The following is an 18,938-nucleotide window of genomic DNA, read 5'->3' on the forward strand; positions in this document are numbered from 1 at the left end:
ACATGAGAGCACATGCATTGAATCAGCATGCTTTCACTAGAAGCTTCATGCTCAAGAGTTGATTTATTAATTGATATGTGGTGTCTAAGGTCCCAAAACTAACGTATGATTATGAGAGACGCCGTAATGGGAGATTCCGGAAATTTCGACCAACTAGAGTTCTTTAACGTGCACTCAAATCTGAGCACGCGGGCTAACAGCATTTTTGCCTTCATCCAATGCAGCCAGCGCAGTCGAGATTCGATTCCGCGACCTACGGGTCAGCAGACGAGCACCTTAGCCACTAGGCCACCACGACGGCGCCACAAGCCTGTCAAAGATATGTCGTTACACATATTCATTAACCGTGAGGTACTACACACATTTTTAGTTATTGTGCTATAGTGCACGACCTTTTCTCAAATTCTTAACCTTAGAGTGAGTGACCATGTCCATGAGTGACCATGTCTAGGACCATGTCAAAGAGTGACCATGTTTAATAGCATAGCCATAATTTTTGGGGGGAAGAAGGGGGGGCATAGCTATACTTCATGTATGTTTATCAGTGCACTTCTATGTGTGTGAGTATATATGCATGCAAAACATAAAATTTCAGGGGGGGGGGGGGGGGGGAGGAAGTTTGAATTCTTCAACTCCCTGTCAACCCTGCCTACCCCAGAGACCATGTCTAGATAATAGTTCTTGTCAGCTCATCAAACGCGGTGCAACCTGCAATGCATATGAATACACTTTAGGCTGCAGGATTCATATTTAGTAGGCTTGTGCAATTGAGAACACAGAATATTCCAATGAATATTACAGTATTCCAAGTAGCTTTGATTCAAATTTAAATTATTGGAAATCTCAAAGTATTTGAAATGAATGAATTGGTATGCATTAATCTGCATGCGGCATCCCAGTAAAGGTGATTTCACTGCAGTGGATGAATAGAATACAAAAAGTGTTACAAAAAGTGTTAAGTGCTCAAAAAGTGTTACAGGGCCTCTGTAAGGGAACAGAGTAAGGCCTATATCCGCCATGTATGTTAGGCGAAGTTTATGTACCTTTTTTACCATAAGAGCGACAGTATTTGGCTATCATTGTGATCATGAGCCATTCCTCTTTTTACCGAAGCATATTTAGCCCTAAAAATTTTAATGCTAACTTTGTAAATATTTTACTTCAGGTACCTAATTACCAATTGATAACAGTTATTAGATATTGTGTTGAAGAAGAGCACTTCCTCACAAAACAATAATTCTGCTTCAGCATATTTCCTATTACATTATCTAAATACTGGACAAAATCTATGATTCTAGATACGTGGTTGGTGAGAAAAAGGAACATAGGTATAAAACAAAAAGCATGTCACAACATAATAACATTTAAAGTTGAAAATCTGAGTTATTTCAAAAGTACAACAAAATAACAGCAAAGTAGTGGAACCATTCATTAGACACCAACCAGATCATCACTAATATCATTTTTTAACACGCAAGTGTTTAGTGCCGAGGTCTACCACAGCTCCGCTGACGTACCGCCATCGCCATCATGGAAGTGACATTAAAAAATATATACTAAGAGATTGAAATGAAAAAACCAGAAGGCAAGCATCTGTCACATGGAATCAAACCAGCAACCTCTCGATTCTCAGCGCGTGGTGCTAACCACTATGCCACATCGTCTGGCATGTTAACAGCAAGCCATTTATATTCACCATTAACAGTTTTCCAGCCCTCAGAGCTTCAAAACTTTAGCAAGTTTTCGTTATCAGTGGCGAGATGGCGCGACAGCTTGGCATTGGGTGCCATCTGAAGATCCTCGTTTCCACGAAGCGCCGCCTCCAAGGAGCGTGGTCTCTTCTACGCTCTTGCTTATAAGACTCGTAATTCGAAAGAGGATGAAGGTCACTTCGCAGCTGCTGCACCGTGCCCTACCAGGCTGCAGAATTTAGGCGCCCTCTTGTTCTTCTAACCATCACCACTTAGCACGCTGCCATGGCCCTGTCTACGAGAGGAGCATGCTGCTGACACACGATGCCGTACCAATAGTGACAGTTGTTGGTCCGCGCTCGTCCTGTGTGTGCTAATTTCGTGCATGCTTTCTGCTTGAGGTGTGTGCTCCAAGTTTCAAGCTGTTTTTCAGCCCTAACCTGACTTAGCAATTTGTTGTTGTTGCTGAAACAATGCGCAATAAACGCTTAACTACCTCTGTAAAGACATGTTTCCTTTTCGAGTTATACTGATTACATAGGGTAATCAGTCACGTTTTTTTTTTTCCCCGCGTTCAAGCGTCTTGTGTGGCGAGCCTTATTTGATGCCTGCTATGCAGCTGTGTCAGCACAGTACTGTCGACGTAGTTCAAGGGTGCATGGGCCCTGCACTGCGCAGCGCCTGGTGAAATTCTAAAATAGTTCAGCACATTCACACGTGCTATATTTCCATCATTAAAAGTGAACACAGCATCAAAAGTGTATATTTACAGTGTTTAATGCCCGGGGAAAACGTTTTCTTGGAGTGCGCTCGCTCATGACAGTCCAACAACGCGGTATGGTTTTGAGTTTTCGCATGAAGGCGTTTAACAAGTAATTCTAGATAAGCTAGTTCCAGATAATTTGGCTTAACAGCCAGATGCTGGAAGGTGTCCTTTATGAAAGAATGGTTCACCATTCAACTGGGCTTTGTTGAATTCACTCTAAGTTTTGGTGTCCTTCGAGTAAAAGCCACGAGATCGATTGGTATTCTTTGATGTTATGTGAAAATATGTGGACCGTACAGCTTTTCGCATGTCCTCCAAGCTGGCTCTATTTCTTTTAATGGCCCAATGATAACAGTTTTGGTGCTTGGCGATGATGACACCACTAAGACATCCCCGACCAGATATAGATTTCCAGACAGTAAGCTTGATGCCTCTGCTTTATTTCATTTTTGCAGTTCTGGGCCCATTCTTCTCTGAATGGGCCAAATCACTCCAGCTTGCAAACTGTAACTTCTCGATTCAGCTATGATGCTTGAACTGCGAGGAATCCCTTGCTAAGTAAGATTGGGGGAATGGCAGGCCTCCCTCCACACAAGTGTTAAAATATGTTGTTTTTAGAGAAATAAAGAATCATGCTTAAACAATCAAACACCTGAATCTGGTTCAGAAAATGCTGCAGATTTCAAATAATGCTAGAGAAAAAAAATATTTTTTTAAATATTTTTGCTTACCCTCTCCCCTTAAGATCTCTGAGGCATAAATACATATCTGAAAAGTTTTTGAGATGCTTTTTGAACAAATGTTACACTGTTATGCCATACAGCTGCCCCAGATAACCAGAGAATATATTTTTCCTCTTATTTGTCTTCACTGGCTAAGACTGTAGAAGCATCCGTTCAGACCATCTTACCCTCCACAATGTCAACACTCCTTCCTCCTTCGTAATCCGAATAAGCGCATCGAACACGTTCTTGTAGTTTCTACGCTCGGCTGGTGGTAACCTGCAGAGGAAGATAGAACGTAACAACATACATTCTTAAATTTAGTGGTTCAGGAAGACTCGTGAATACTGAGGGGGGCCTCATGGGGGAAGGTAACTTATAAAAAAATTAGAAGCAACGATAGGCGCAGGCCCACTTACTGACTGGATCGACAATTATCTGAGTAACCGAACACAGTATGTGCAAGTCAATCGCGAAAATTCTACCATACCCAACGTTACGTCAGGTGTACCGCAGGGCAGTGTTTTGGCCCCCCTTTTATTTTTGATCTTTATTAATGATTTACCTGCTGGCATTAGTGTTAATGTGAGGCTTTTCGCCGATGATTGTATACTTTACCAGGAAATTAACGCCCCAGAAGATCATGTAAAACTGAACAATGCCTTGCAGTTCATATCTAAGTGGTGTGCTCTTTGGCAAATGACCCTGAATGTTAAGAAATCTGCTCTCTTGAGGATAACAAGAAAAAGGAAGTATCTGAATTCGTTTACGTTATAAATAACTCTCCACTTCCGGTAGTGACTGAACACAAATATCTAGGTTTAACTTTAACGCAAGATTTTAGATGGGATATTCACGTTAGTCAAGTCACATCAGCTGCATTAAAACGGCTGTTTTTCCTTCGTAGAAGTCTCGCTTCCGCGCCACCTGAAACGAAACTTCTAGCCTACAAAGCATTCGTCAGACCTGTCTTAGAATATGCAAACGTCGCGTGGTTTCCCTTTACAAACAATCTCATAAATGCTCTAGAACGAATACAACGAAAAGCGATAAGATTTGTCTATAACAAGTACAGAATAACTGACTCACCCACAGAACTTTTAAAAAAAGCAGGTCTCTTAACAATAAAAAACCGCGCTAAACTGGCACGTCAGAAATTCCTATATCACTTAGTTCACCAACAGCTAAACATAGACAGTTCAAAGTACATGTTAAAGAAACAAGGCCAACACGACAAAAGCATTCTCAGACACTGATTGAATATCAGTGCCGGACGGACTGTCTGAAATATTCTTTTTTTCCACTAGCAATTCGCGAGTGGAATAACTTGCCAATCAGTATAACAAACAGTCAATCATTGGAAACTTTTTCATCCCTGCTCGAATGTCATTTATTGTCTTCAGAACTGACAAACTCTGTTTTTTTCTTGTCCACTGTTTGATATGCTCACTATTCTTTTTTTCAGTACTAGTTGGAATTGATGTCCTATGCTACTGAATGTATTTTAGTGGTACTGATGTAGTCATCAAATGTATTTCTGTCGGCTTTGTCTCACTCGTTATTATAATAATTCAGTGAGTACCCTCTGTATAAATCTTGCCCTTTCACAATGTATGTGCCCTTCCTGCAATAATCCCTAATTGGGATTGGCAGTATATGTAAATAAAATAAAATAAATAAATACTCGCGTTTTTTAAGCCACGACTTTCTGAATGGCCTGTGAATCACTTCATTCAAGTATTCGCACCATATCGTTTGGAATCAGAAAGTATTTCTGCTGCGCACAAGCAGTGTGTTTGTTTTGTTTTTTTTTTTCTTCAGGGAAGAAGTTCAATTTAGCTCAATGATTCAACACAGGCTTATGGCAAAAAATCTTTGAACGTTTTTGAATGGGCACACTCTTTGGTGGATCACATACTCTAGCTCAGCCGTTACAGCAGTACTGACATGAAATTCAAATATTTTCTGATTGTCACTCTAAATCTAAACACTGGTGCTGAGAAATCTAAGAAGAGTATTGTGGAGCATGGGAATGCATTCAATATATTTTTAATACACTCAAACCTCATTATGACAAAGTTACATCTTGCATGAAAATAAGTTTGTTATATCTGGAAATTCGCTCTAAAGGTATATTCCTAACACTATGTTAATTGCAAGACTATTTTTCATGGCTTGAGTGTACGCTTACCTTAAAAAATTTTTAGGTGTGAGTATTGAGAAGATGGCTTGCCAGTGGCACGTCGTCAGTGTGACGACACAGGAAGAGAGCAACTCACAATCTACTAGCGGCAGATACGTCATTTGTTCGTGATGCACGCAAACGACGAGCGAGTCATCATCCAGTGACTTGGACAGTGACTTCTGTGATTTAGGCTGCATGCAGTATACAGAGTTCGCGACCTCAGTGGAGCTCGTCGAGATAATGCCCACTGGGATGAGGCCGGCTTGCCGACACTCAGCAACAAAAACCTTAAAATGAATGTACAACCTTCTATGTGTTGTTCAAGTCAGATGTGTGGAGATTGTTGACACCAGAAAGTGAATAAATGAAAAGCCTGCTTTTTGCGATGTCTCGAAATCGCGTCAGTACTCTTTTAAAGGGATACTGACACAAAATTTCATGGCCGAGATAGGCTGCGGGATCGATCCCTGTGAACGTGCGTACATCATCCGCAAGATATTAACAGCGAATATAGCTTGGAAGGTATTGTAAATAATTTTGAAGTTTGCATGAGCAATTGACTCCATCGCGCTATTGGCACCCTCAAAGGGGATCCTCGGGGACCCATTACTTATATCCCCATAACCAGGTTGCAGCAAGTTATGATGTCATAGCCGCCATTTTTCTTTGGTTGCATTTCCTCCAGTAGACTATTACTCGGCAGCTGCTCGGGAGTCTGTGGCCTGATGCATGACTCTACAGTTTTGTGTTTGATGACATTGCTGTCCCGTTTCCTGTTCGAAAAAGCTTGATGTATGAACAGCACAACCTACAAGTAGTTACAGGGTAACTACAGAAGCGAAAAAACAAGGATAGCGACGAGCGCTCTTTTCTATCCTCGTTTTTTCGCTTCCGTAGTTACTTTGTACCTACTTCAAGGTTGCGCTGTTGGTAGATTCAGTTATGTCCTACCAACTTGCCCAAGTTTTCACGCATTGAAAAATCTTCTTGATGTGAACCGCGCAGAAGTGCGTCACAGTTCTGTGTGCCGACATGGTCGAGCGTTGCACTCGTTAGGTGGTGATAGTTGCACCCTGTGGCTTGTCGTTTTTGAAATCGAAACCAACACTGGTAGATAATGATGAGCCTGTAATTAATTATCTGTCGCATGCTGCAGAAAATGATGTGTCGTGTTATGACTAACAGGCCCCCAGGAACACATTGCAGCAAAAAAACGCGAGGCCAAAACGTTTGTGTCAGTACCCCTCTAAGCTGATTTTTTTTTTTACTACACGGTTTAACATGTGGAATACTGCCGCTCAAGGCGTACGGTTATTAATATATTCCCCTGGTAAACTTTAATATCCAAAATCCTGGTTCATTCCAAGCAATCACTCAAATTCATGTACTACATGTACTTTACAATGACTGGTGAAATTTACTAACTTACAATGGCTGGCTGACAGTCGTATGAGAGAAAAACATTTCACAGTAAAATGATTACGCACACTCACCTTCCATCCGCGGTCATTCGGATGAGAGATATCTCGGCAGGTGTGCCGAAGAAGGCTCCCACGGCGCCTGCCACCATTCCAATCGACGCCTTGACCAGGAAGCCTGGAGGCTTGCCTTCCTTACTGCAAGTACAGCATGAAGAAATCAAAATCGCTGAACACAGTCCATCAGACAGACCATTTTGCACATCTTCAAATTACAATAGATCCTCCAAGCATTAGTTATCCAATGGTTTCCCGAAAATCTTTCTGAGCTCTCTCTATTTTTTTTCTGGTTCAATGCGATATCTTTCCCAAGATCACCTTTAATCGAATTCAGGAATGAAGGGCTCACAATAAGAGCTCACCGTAATCTAGTTTTAAGGAAATTAGAAAAACTACTCGAGTCTGAGGATTGCACTGTGATGTTATATAGCGTAATGAGATATGAAGGAAAGTAGGCACGATGAGGAAAGTTTATTATTTCTGCTATATACACCGTAATACACATTATATCAACCAGCACGGATTCAGAAAGGGCATGTCATGCGAAACACAGTTACTAGAATTCACTACAGACATTCATTACAACATAAATAATGGCCTACAGACTGATTGCATATTTCTTGATTTCGCCAAAGCATTCGATCGTGTCGCCCATTGTCGCCTTATTTCAAAATTATCTGCCCTCCGATTAGACTCCCTCACTTTATCTTGGCTACGCAATTTTCTGTCACTTCGCAAGCAGTTCACAATCGTTAATAATTCTTCCTCTCCCTCTTCATATGTCTCTTCTGGCGTCCCACAGGGGAGCGTTCTTGGCCCATTACTTTTTCTTATCTACATCAACGACCTCCCAACTAACATATCATCGCATATCAGAATCTTCGCTGATGACTGCATGCTCTACAGACCTATAAACTGTCTTAACGATCACTCCATCCTTCAAGATGATCTGAACACTATTTCTAACTGGTGCAGCACTTGGCTTATGAGGTTGAATACTAATAAGTGTAAAGTTGTTTCTTTTGGACGTAAACAGGTCATATCTAACTTCACTTACCATATGCAATGTGACAGGCTCTCCACGGCGACTTCTTACAAGTATCTTGGCATCCACCTTACACCAGGGCTTTCCTGGTTTGATCACATCACTAACGTTTGTGCAAAAGCCTCCAAAACATTGGGGTATTTACGCCGAAACCTTCGTCGTTGTCCCACTAACATTCGCAAAATGTCTTACCTAACTTTCGTCCGCCCGCAACTTGAATATGCCTCATCTGTTTGGTCCCCTTCCGCTCAGTATCAAATTAACATGCTGGAAACAATCCAGAACAGAGCCACCCGTTACATTTCTAGAAACTATGACATCAATTCCAGTGTGACTCAGCTTAAACTCCATCATTCCCTCCAAGCATTAAATGTTCGTCGTCACGTGTCCTTGTTATGCCTATTTCATAAGTACGTCTACAGTAACAAAACATCGTCGTTGCACCTTCAACGCCCGCTCTACACGTCACGCAGATTACATAACCATCTCAGCTTCACTCGCATTTTTGGAAACACGAACGCGTTCAACACATCCGCACTACCACAAGCCATCCGCATGTGGAATGATCTTCCCGACGATATCGCCTCTGATAGCAACCCCAACACGTTTCGGCAAAAAGTTCAGACGCATTTCCTTAATATTTCATCTTGACGTTCTTTTACTTCTTTTCCGAGGGTTTTTATGTTACGGAGTGTTCTTATATACTTCATCGCCATGTTTACGTATTGCTGACTTATTGCTTTGTTAATTTTTTTTTGTTATTACTAACCGACATTGTACCGTTTTTATTTTGAAATTTACATGCGATTTTTCACTGTAACCCCCCTTACTCAATGCCTTCTGGCCTGTAAGGTATTTTCAATAAATAAATAAAAAATATAATCATGCCACAATCATGCAACATGATTTTGGCATGAGTAAAAATGGTCATATTCACTGTCAAAGATGTGAACATGTGCTTAACCTGCTCGACACTTGGCATACTATGCCACAATTAAGTATTTTGTTTCACAAACGAAGTCACAAACAGAGGATCTTCATACAGTCTATGTGCAGTCTCCTTCATGAGAGCAAAATAAAGCCAAAAATAGTCAAATGCTTACGTTCTCAACAGAAGTAGCTAAAAAAAAATGCTGGTCAAATTTTCAATTTCTCTTACAGAACACTACAACAAAACAGTCGACTCTGTGAGAAACGCAAGCCAGCCACTATTCATTCTCTTAGCCACAGCGTCTTTAGACAATGCCGCAGGGTTCAAGTGCCAAAGTTTATACGTTGTCACTAGCAGATAGATGCCAGTATACTTTCATTGCAAATATTTGTACATCGTACAGTGAGAAAAGTGTGAACAACATTCGTTTAGTCGGGTCAGGGCAAGATTTAAAACCAGAGCTTCATCTCGTGTAGAACTGTTCTGCTCACTAACTTTTTTTTGACGCTACCAATTTGACACCTTCACTATGAAAGCAAAGCCGGTGAAACCTTGACATATCAGCTAAGGACCAATCGATCAGGCACCTAGTATTAAACAATAATTACAGAAAGGAAAGAACTTTCCGAGTTATAACTTACGATACATAATAAAGCTACAACTACCCTGGTGAATGACACATCTCACTTTCACTGACAGTGCTATCGGAAATGACACACAGTTTGGAAATTGCAGCTGCACATGATCACCTGTGCTAGCAGCATAATTGCAGATTCTACCATGTATTACCGCTTTGGTGAGTTTTCTTTTTCTTCACATAGAGGCATATATTAACTTACCATTAAAATCAAAAAGAGAGTGTACATACTTATGCAAACTTCAAGACGTAATAATAGGAATGTAATACTGATATGGTAAATACGTTTTATGCTGCTTATATTTGTTGAACCGCTGTATGAGCAGGAAGCTAAGTGTGATGAGTATTATTGTAAAAGAAAGTTACAGTTACATATGGTCAGCAGAACGGCCAATACCTGAACGTCTCAAAGAGTGACGTGTACACTCCCATGCGAACAGTGGTGTAGGATGCCTGGCGCAGCAAACCAGCCGACAACCTGCAAAGAAGATTTTACCATATTATGTTCAAAGTTTTTCTTTTTGCACATGTGTCTGCCAGTCTTGCCTGGATAGAGCCAACAAAGAAGGTGGCCACAACAGAACTTCCCAAGCACTTGTGCGAATATTCAAGCACTTCGAATATTTGAACAAACATTACAGTATTCGAAATCATATCGATCTGAATTTAAACTACTGAAAACTTTGAAGTATTCGGAATGAACAAACAACTGTATACTTGTCCGCACATCAACTGCCTGCAAATGTGGTTTCACTGCAGCAAAGCATTGTTATACTGTGAATATATCTATCCAAGATAAATACGCACTGCCCCGAAGCGCCACTTCAAAGTTAAATGAATTTATTACATTCGCATTGATTCATCACTTTCTAAGTTTAAAAGCTTGTTATACCGGCTGACATGCTCTCCCTGTAGTAAATTTTAAGACGCGACATATTTTACAGGTTATCACTTGCATTATATTGAAAGTCAAATCCTCCAACCATTCAAGGTTGCTTCTACTTCAATCAAAAAGGATGACATTGCACATGCTTTGGTTCAACTACAAAAATTTTATTGTGCACGTTAGTTTGGTCATGGCAAATATGCTCATTTTTCTCATTAGTACGTAATACATAATATTCAAAATCAATTTAGAATTATTCGAACTAAAACGCTATTCACTTCGAAACTAAACTTACTATTCACACACATTTACTTAACAATGCGCACATCATCAACAGGGGCAAATCAGTACAAGTTAGGGAGGAAAAGGCTTGATTATTCTTTATGCCTCTGTGAGGGAGACAAAAAGCTAGTGCAGGCGAGTGTCAATAGTACCGCCTTCCAATATCCTGTGGCCTCATATCTGTCAAAGAAGACGGTTGCCACTGTAACATTAGGTTGAAGCACTGTATGCACAACATGCTCACTCCTCAACCTGTGGTAAATTATTTTTACACTTACTTTCATTTCTAATTTACCTCTTTAAATCCCATTTTTATCAAACATAACAATTCCTTTACATTATTTCTTTTAGGCTTAATTATCTGTTATCTGCAATTTAGCAACCTATGAATGCTAAATTTAACAGCCAGTTTTTTTTTAATATACTATGCAGTAAAAACACACACAGATACACATAATAAGAACACTTTTAACATTTTCGCATAATTGAATGTCACAAGATGATTGATTCAATGCTGAGTGCTTGGGAAAATATCAGTTACAAACTGACACGATCTACTGCGAGAGCAGTACGATAGTGCTGTTTCTTTGATCAAATCAACCATCAGACAATTGAAAAAACAATGCATATGATTCAAGCACGACTAAGGCCATACAGTGCCAGTGCTCGTGTTACTGCCCTGGCTTCACTACTAATGTAGCCTGGATGGACTTAATTTTGAAAAAGGAAGCACCAATGAACGAATAACCATTCTTGCCTATGAGCCACAGCCACCTACTTATCATACATACATTTATCAGCATGCCCAGTTATCATGCGAACCGCACGAGCGTGTCTCTATCTCTCTATCATCTTCTTCTTGCCAACTTTTTTGTCTGTGTTTGCTCGATTACGCAACAGCGTGTCTGGACAAACGGCCTGAGGCTAACACGTGTATCTTTTCAAGCGGTTGTAAGAGCAGTAGATAAGATGTCTCTGACAGGAGGTACGCAAAAATAAAATAGATGCGCTAAGTCATTGCCTGTGATGTAACTTGATTACCAGCATGAATGGGAGAAAAAAACATGAAGGATGTGTCTGTTGGTCTTAGCAGGGTTTTTGTGTTTCGTAAAAAAAAATAAACAGCATTTCGGTCACGTATGCTGTGCACATCAGCAGCTGCAAACGACAGTCTTTATTGGCGTTCTTGACGAGATAAATACGCACCTCGCTGCCTGCTCTCGCAAGGAGGAAAAATATACCAACAGACCAGTCGGAGAATAGGCAGAAAGCCAATGCATCATACGCTCAGTTACATTTGTGCCACAAAATTACGTTTTTGATAGTGCATATTACGGATTCAATTCTCAGCGAGTAAATAAAACAATGTGGGTTAAATGTTACTGCGGATTAAAGGTTAAAAGGCATAGAGAACGAATCTGCAGGTTCCCCGAAGGAAGGGCAACACAGTTTCAAGATGGCGCAACACAGAAAATAAATAGTATTGTATTTCGCCCATAGTATTGTATTCTGATATTGTATATTGTGCATTCCCGCCCCTGTCACGACCCCCAAAGGCTTACAGTATTGTAAATAAATAAGTAAATAAAATTATAAGCCCTTAAAGAGTGTGTATAGTTAGTGCGCATTTGACAAAACCTATATTTTTTGCTTAGGTATTGGCTGACACTCCTAGTTATTTCTGTACACGCTTACAAATTTATAACCAGACTATGGCACAAACACAGCCTTCAAAACAGAAATGAGCTAAACGAATGGCTGCACAAGCTGGAGTTTAAAAGAGCACCCCTACACAGATGGCAATCCGTTATCGCTTCTTGCGCAACGTTTTACGACGTAAGTAATGGCTTATTATTATTCCTTTTTTTTTTTTTTTTGCAGCCACATTAGCATACCAGATAGAGCAGAGTAAAGGTAGAAAGAGCCAGGAGATTAATAAGCTTGCAGTCTTCTGCCCTGCACCATTGACAAAAAAGAAAGGATAAAAGAAAAGCTAGATAGATTGAGATACCGTCAGCAGATCCACGACACACATGTGAAATCGGAAAACACGCTCAACTTTGTGATGTCAAGTCAAGCTCAATACTACCAACCATGAGCTTCAAAAGTCCATTCCCAAAAAAATCAATAAATATTATCATCAAATGTGCTACGACTACACTAAATTTTGCATAGAAAATAACAGGATTATCTATTCTTGTTCATAGAAGCTACAAACAACACTGGGTGAATGAAAGAAGTGTGCATTTAGGGCTCATTTTTCTGTTAGACACAATATTAATGAGAACTAACACACAATAATACTAAGGAAAGTAGGGGGAAATAATTGTAATGTAAATGTGAAGAGAGACAAGTAGACGAAAATATCTCTTGCCTTGGGCAGAGAACGAACGTATGACCTTCGAATAACGCGTCCTAGGCTCTTCACATTTACATATAATAACATCCCCTGTGCTTTCCTTGGTATCATTGTCTGTTAGTTTTCATTAATATTGTGTCTAACAACATTGGGACAAAACAAGCAATCTATGTGCACAGGCTATCACCCAAACTTTTTTGTGCCCCTTTTTTACTGAAATGCAATTCAATTTCTGAGCACCAAAGTGGTTCTCATGCAATGCATTGTGTCCCAACAGAAATTCATGCAGGTTGTCTCCAATGTGTTAATTTAGGTGGGCTTTAGTGCAGAAAGTTGCACCAAGGGCCAGCGATGAGTACAAGGTGGTTTTGACAGCAACTTCTTAGTAATTCCAGATATTCACCGTTTATTTTCCGGCTAGAACAAGTGCATCACTGCCAGCAGTGTTCTTGCTTCGATAAAGGACGTGCTTATTACTTCACTCAAACCTTTGCAAATGGTGTCTTGTAAAATACATAAAGATGGCTTCTTTCTAGCACTTATGCGTGAACCCGAAATTTACTGAAGTGCCTCCATTAGTGCTAGATGGCACGGCATTGTGAAGTGACACTATGCACTGCATAGATGAATAGAGATAAATGACGCGCGGAACGCGAAACAGGCGAGGACCTTGCACAAGGTGCTTGTCCGCACAAGGTAAGTTCGTAATGCCAAATGTACTTTAGCACATACTAATATATTAACCCTGTAATTCCCAGCAATAGTTATGCCTTCAGTAAAATTGCGAGAAAACGCTGACTGTTTTCACTCTTCTTCTACAGTTCATTTGAAGAAAAATATGAATGAAATTTAATTTGATCTATAACTTAATTAGTATTACAGTAGACTCCTATTGAACAAAACTCTCTTAAATGAAATTGCTACTTAAATGGTCACATTATCAGCTGCTACTTATAGCAGCTGGCGAGACGAAACAAGAACAAGTCCATGGGACATAGCTCTGACATAGTTTTAAATGAACCCTGACACTCTTTTTTTTCCATTTGTTTACGTATTCATGTTTCCTGTGGTTACTTAAATATCTTGCTGCTTTGCTTGTATGAATTGTACTTTTCTTCTTTTGTTGTTAATATCGCCGTAATGCTTCATATGTGTTTATTGTACCCTTTTTTCGTATTCACTTGTACCCACTCCTGCCTAAGGTCTGAAGATCAGACCAACAATATTTTAATAAATAAATAAATCAAATATGAGTATATTAAAATATTTTCACTTGCAGAATCAAGGCATTTAGTAGTTTGTGCGTGCACACATCTCTGAGCTCGTCCTTGTTGAAAGAGAGGAAGAGATAAAAATAAGCAGCGCTGCACCTGTGTACTTCTTTGCTGTCCAAGTTGTACTTTTAGCTGCAAAATACAATTCAAGTTGAATGAAAACCTACTAGCCCGACTCTCATTTAAGCCTACATAGTGCTAAAAACCATAGTATTTCACCTTCCCCTTGGTCTGGTGGGTCACGTTAAGAGGCAAGCTTAAAAGGTGAGCTTCCTGCTGTGCTCGAGTCCATCACCTTATCCGTCGCCACTTTGTAAGCTGTCACCATCGCTCCAAATTACCATAAGCAAGGCTGATCAGGTTTATCAGAGACTAAAACGAGAACCCTTTTTTCACGCTTCCAGGTAACACTAGAACATTAAAGAAGATTCGTAACATTCGTCAGCTCACTGCAGCTTCGATAAAGCAGCAGTGATAATATTCATTTTCGATTAAAGAAAACAATTTTCCTGAAGCAGCAGATCATTTGACCAGTCTATAAAAAGCTTGCTCGTTTGCATCCTTAACTGCATAAGCCACAGCAGAACAAAAGCGTGGAGAAGTTATGCATTGTTATTAGGCACCTGTTCAGCACTGGCCTGCTCTACAATGCTACGGCAAAAGCGGCACATAGGCGGTTTGCACCGCAAGAGCCTAATCGTCACCGCAAAAATGTTGGAGAACTTTCACTATATTGCAATATTCTCTCGTAACAACATAAGTGAGTGATTACGGTGGTGAAAGAAAACTAAGGCTTAGTTGTTGCTTTCCCCAGCATGCAGCCAACAGTGACCACTGTCGAAAGTGGGGGGGCTCAGCCCCCTTAACTTGTCTCATTGGGAGGCTCGTGCCCCCCTTGCCCCCCCCCTCAACTGGCACACCCATGTTACAATTGAAACTCATTTTCAATTCTAGGTCGATACCCCAACTTCAGATTTCAAATTACAACAAAATGGGTCGACCTACAACCATGTAAATATGGTAAACAGCGCTGTCAGCATAAGGCTGCACACACAAGAAATAATTCAGCTAGAGGTACAGATGTAAAGTAAGGAATAACCGAGCAACTGTCCCAGATACTTACACTGTCCGCAACCTTTCTTAGTTTTCACCCTGTAAGAATGTACAAGCACATTCCTACTACAGACACAGCACTTCAGGACTGTCACTTTTGGCAACAGTGTCACTTAATTTGTGTCGAATGACTTAATCGTGTGTCCAATGACTGACAGCTCTGCATGGCACAAAGTCTTGCATGTCCAATGACTGAGGCGACTACTCGTCCTCCTCCCCTTGACAAGTCGATCTGCAAGCACTGAAAAGCCGTCTCGAAATGTGGCCCCAGCAAGCAATATTGTAGGCCATTGCGGGCATGTAAAAGAGGCAAGGAGTGACGGTAATTGGTCTCTCACCCTGCATACATCCCTCGGATGCCCTCTTTCTGGATGACACTGCGGATGGCATGCAGACTTGTCTTGTGCTCTTTGGACTTGCCACCCTCGCCTGCACAGCACAGCAATGAAAAGAAAAAAAAATAAGGGGTGACAAAATGTCATAAAATGAACTGCATACAGCTAGCAAGAGTGTCACATTTTGCATTTCACGAACAAAAAACATGGCAAGACAGATTAATTAGCAAATGTCAGACTCCATTAAAGGTTCTTTTTCTTATCTATAAGAGCCAAAACACACAAAAATAAAAAAATGAATTTTTTGTGCACATGTGTATTTAACTGTTCTTATACACATACGGGTGATTCAATAAAATATTTGGTTGCGAGTATAAAACTTTATTGCTAAACTTTTAATGTGCATATCAGCCATAGCACTTCGAAAAAAAGAAAATCCTCCATGATGAACCTTAAGCAGTATTACAGGAAAGCAGAAACTACAAGCTCTACATGGAGGCCAGGTAGCAGAATAAGACCCTATATTTTGCCTCAAGTAAAATAGTGTCTCGTTCTGTCACATGGCCTGTATGTAGAGCTTGCAGTTTTTGCTTTTCAGTAGCACTGCTGAGAGTTCAATATATTGTCACATTATAGTCTCAATATAGTACAAGCCCTACATACAGGTCAGGTGACAGAAAGAGACACTATATTTTACTTGAGACAAAATAAGAAAACTTCTTCGAAAAGTATCTCGTATCTGAAATGACTACCGCCACTGATGAAGTCAAAAGGACAGCCGAGGTTATTGAATGACAGCAGGATGACAATGTTTCGTGCGTCCCTACAGATAGTCTTGGCAGTTCATTGTGTGCTTTCAAATAGCATACCACCCATGTAAGCGCAATTAGACACTTATATAGTACACTCTCATTAAATGGAACCTGAGGAGACGAGAAAGATATGTTCAATGTAACAGGAGTTCCGCTTACTAAGAGATGAACAAAGGTGCAGAACACAAGTACGAAACTAATCCTGTAAAAATCACTTGTTTTGTATAAGCAGCAGTTTCGTTTAAGATTCCGTTTACCGAATGCCCGCTGTAGTTATAATGCCCAACAGTGAGTTGGATGCAAGTTCATGGGTGTGTGAGGTGGGAACAAGTTTCAAAGTCACTGCTCTATGACTTGATGCATGCAAAGCTGCCGGCGTATACTTGCCACTCAACTGCATGCGGTTCTTGATCAAGTCCAGCGGTTGCACAAACAGTGTGGCTGCCATCCTGCAAGAGCACACGGCAAGCTACACTCAAACCTCAGTGTAATGAACCCAGATATAACGAAATATCAAATATAATGAAGTAAATGAAGAACAGTGTTGCAATAGACAGTGTTAAGAATATACTCCTATAATGAATCTTTGGATATAATGAACTTATTTTCATGTAAGATGAAACTTTGTTACAATGAGATTTCAGTGTAATTTACATTGTATAAATTGCTGTTCCAGAACTTTGCATTACTTCATACAGTCGTTATTACAGCGAGCTCAGCACATCCAGCCCACTTCAGATTGTCACACTGACTGTCAATCACATCACATGACAGCCAAATGTGACCATGTGAAATAGAATGGAAGTGCTAAGCATGTAATAATCATTGTGGATTCTAGCAGCACACTGTGGATTCGATCAAAGTGTTTCTGTTCGTCTATTGGAGAAGCTGCGCAGTATTGTATCTTAATAACCTACATGTCACACCTCCATTGTGGTCTTTAAAAGATTCAGCCAAGTTATCAAGGCTCTGGGTGGTAGCAAAGAGAACGGTGTAACTGCTAAATATTCACTAGGATGAACACTCCTTTTTGGCGCACAATGCTTGTCTGCAATGGAGAGCAAGATTTTTTAAAATTATGGGCAACTTCTTTTTGCCCTGTGAACAACTGTTCTAGGCATATGTGAAGGAGAACCAAAGCTTTGAACCTTGTAGATTCATTCCTGAGCAAGCACACCAAAAGATATATTTTCTGTTTTGGCGGCATCTAACCTGGTCTTGATTGAAGGTAATTTTCATTTTTTTTAATTTATTAAGGCCACTGTCCGGAGAGCTAACGAAGTTACGCAAAGTACCTGAACGGCTGTTCAAGTGGATACGTTAAATTTTAATACGCTGCTGCATCTCCAGCGCTTTCTTTTTACTGCCTTAACTTGACAGCCTCTTCCCTGCTCCACATGGCGAGAAATCAACCCAAAATAACCGACAGTACACTTCAGCGAAGTGATACGATATCGGTTTCGCTCATGTAGGGGGAATACGTACGGCAGCTCTAGAAAGCCGGCAGCAAAATAAGCTTTTCGGCCACGATCCGACGCGCGCGCGCGTTTTCAGAGCACGCGTAGAGTGCAGAAAATTCCTCCACACCAAATTATATGAAAGTATATTAACGCAAACGAAACGAGTTTGACACGAGCGGAATGTGCGATCATCCGCCGGTAGGCTTTAGTGGGTATGCAAAGCCGTCGAGTTCATTGATCGCACCTGCTTCTTGGCGTCCTTTCATATTCTAGAGAAAGATAAGCGACGTTATCTCGTTTACATATCCACACGACCGGCGCTGCGGTGAAGGCGCCGTGTCGGTTTACAAGTTACAGAAGTGACCGGCCAGCGGTGCAGGTTTGCGAGACACGAATCGCTCGAGCACCGAGGTTTTCACGGGGCTTACCCGGCAGAGCCACCGAACAGAAACCTCACGGGTTTCGGTATCGTCTTCGCAGGGGCTGTCTGTGATGACATGATGCCGCCGGTGTAGCGCAGGCAAGAGCCGAATGATCGTGCGCCCCTGACCGCTGAAGGTCGCCGATTGCGGACGACGGCCGCAAACCGAAAACAACAACAAGAAAGGAGCGTGCCGACGACGATGATGATAGCGCAGACGGCGTCATGTAATTAATAAAGTTATTTAATCGTGTCAGTTGTAAATTCACCTTCCAAAACAAAAACACGCTATCCACAAGCTTTTTAAAATTTTGCAAATGGTTGCGTTTTCTATATTTCAAAAAATAATTGTAACTATAACATATTATGTTGTATAAAACAATAGATAGTTTATTTTTTAATTAGCAGATGCCGCAACTATTGGTAAATTGTAAAATTTTGTCTAATTTAGAGTCAACATTTTGATATATTATTTACGGGGGAGTTTTTTTCACTTTTGTATTTGTAAAACCATGAATAAATACGTAATATTAAATTGCTA

At 40.6% G+C, this 18,938-nt stretch overlaps 1 protein-coding gene across 1 annotated transcript in view; it reads right to left on the bottom strand.

Moving 5' to 3' along the window:
- The window catches only part of LOC119171890 (mitochondrial 2-oxoglutarate/malate carrier protein), a 26,894-nt gene extending 8,322 nt beyond the window's left edge, over nucleotides 1-18,572 (bottom strand). Inside the window, exons 1-6 of the mRNA XM_037422765.2 lie at nucleotides 18,405-18,572; nucleotides 16,904-16,965; nucleotides 15,708-15,798; nucleotides 9,853-9,933; nucleotides 6,858-6,980; nucleotides 3,368-3,458 (exon numbers count right to left, since the gene is read on the bottom strand). Of these exons, the coding sequence (XP_037278662.1) occupies nucleotides 3,368-3,458; nucleotides 6,858-6,980; nucleotides 9,853-9,933; nucleotides 15,708-15,798; nucleotides 16,904-16,965; nucleotides 18,405-18,475 (519 nt within the window). The 5' untranslated portion in view covers nucleotides 18,476-18,572. The remainder of the gene's footprint in view (nucleotides 1-3,367; nucleotides 3,459-6,857; nucleotides 6,981-9,852; nucleotides 9,934-15,707; nucleotides 15,799-16,903; nucleotides 16,966-18,404) is intronic.
- Nucleotides 18,573-18,938: the final 366 nt, after the last annotated feature.

Source organism: Rhipicephalus microplus, chromosome 3 (assembly GCF_043290135.1).
Source record: "Rhipicephalus microplus isolate Deutch F79 chromosome 3, USDA_Rmic, whole genome shotgun sequence".
In the NCBI taxonomy this organism is placed as follows: domain Eukaryota; kingdom Metazoa; phylum Arthropoda; class Arachnida; order Ixodida; family Ixodidae; genus Rhipicephalus; species Rhipicephalus microplus.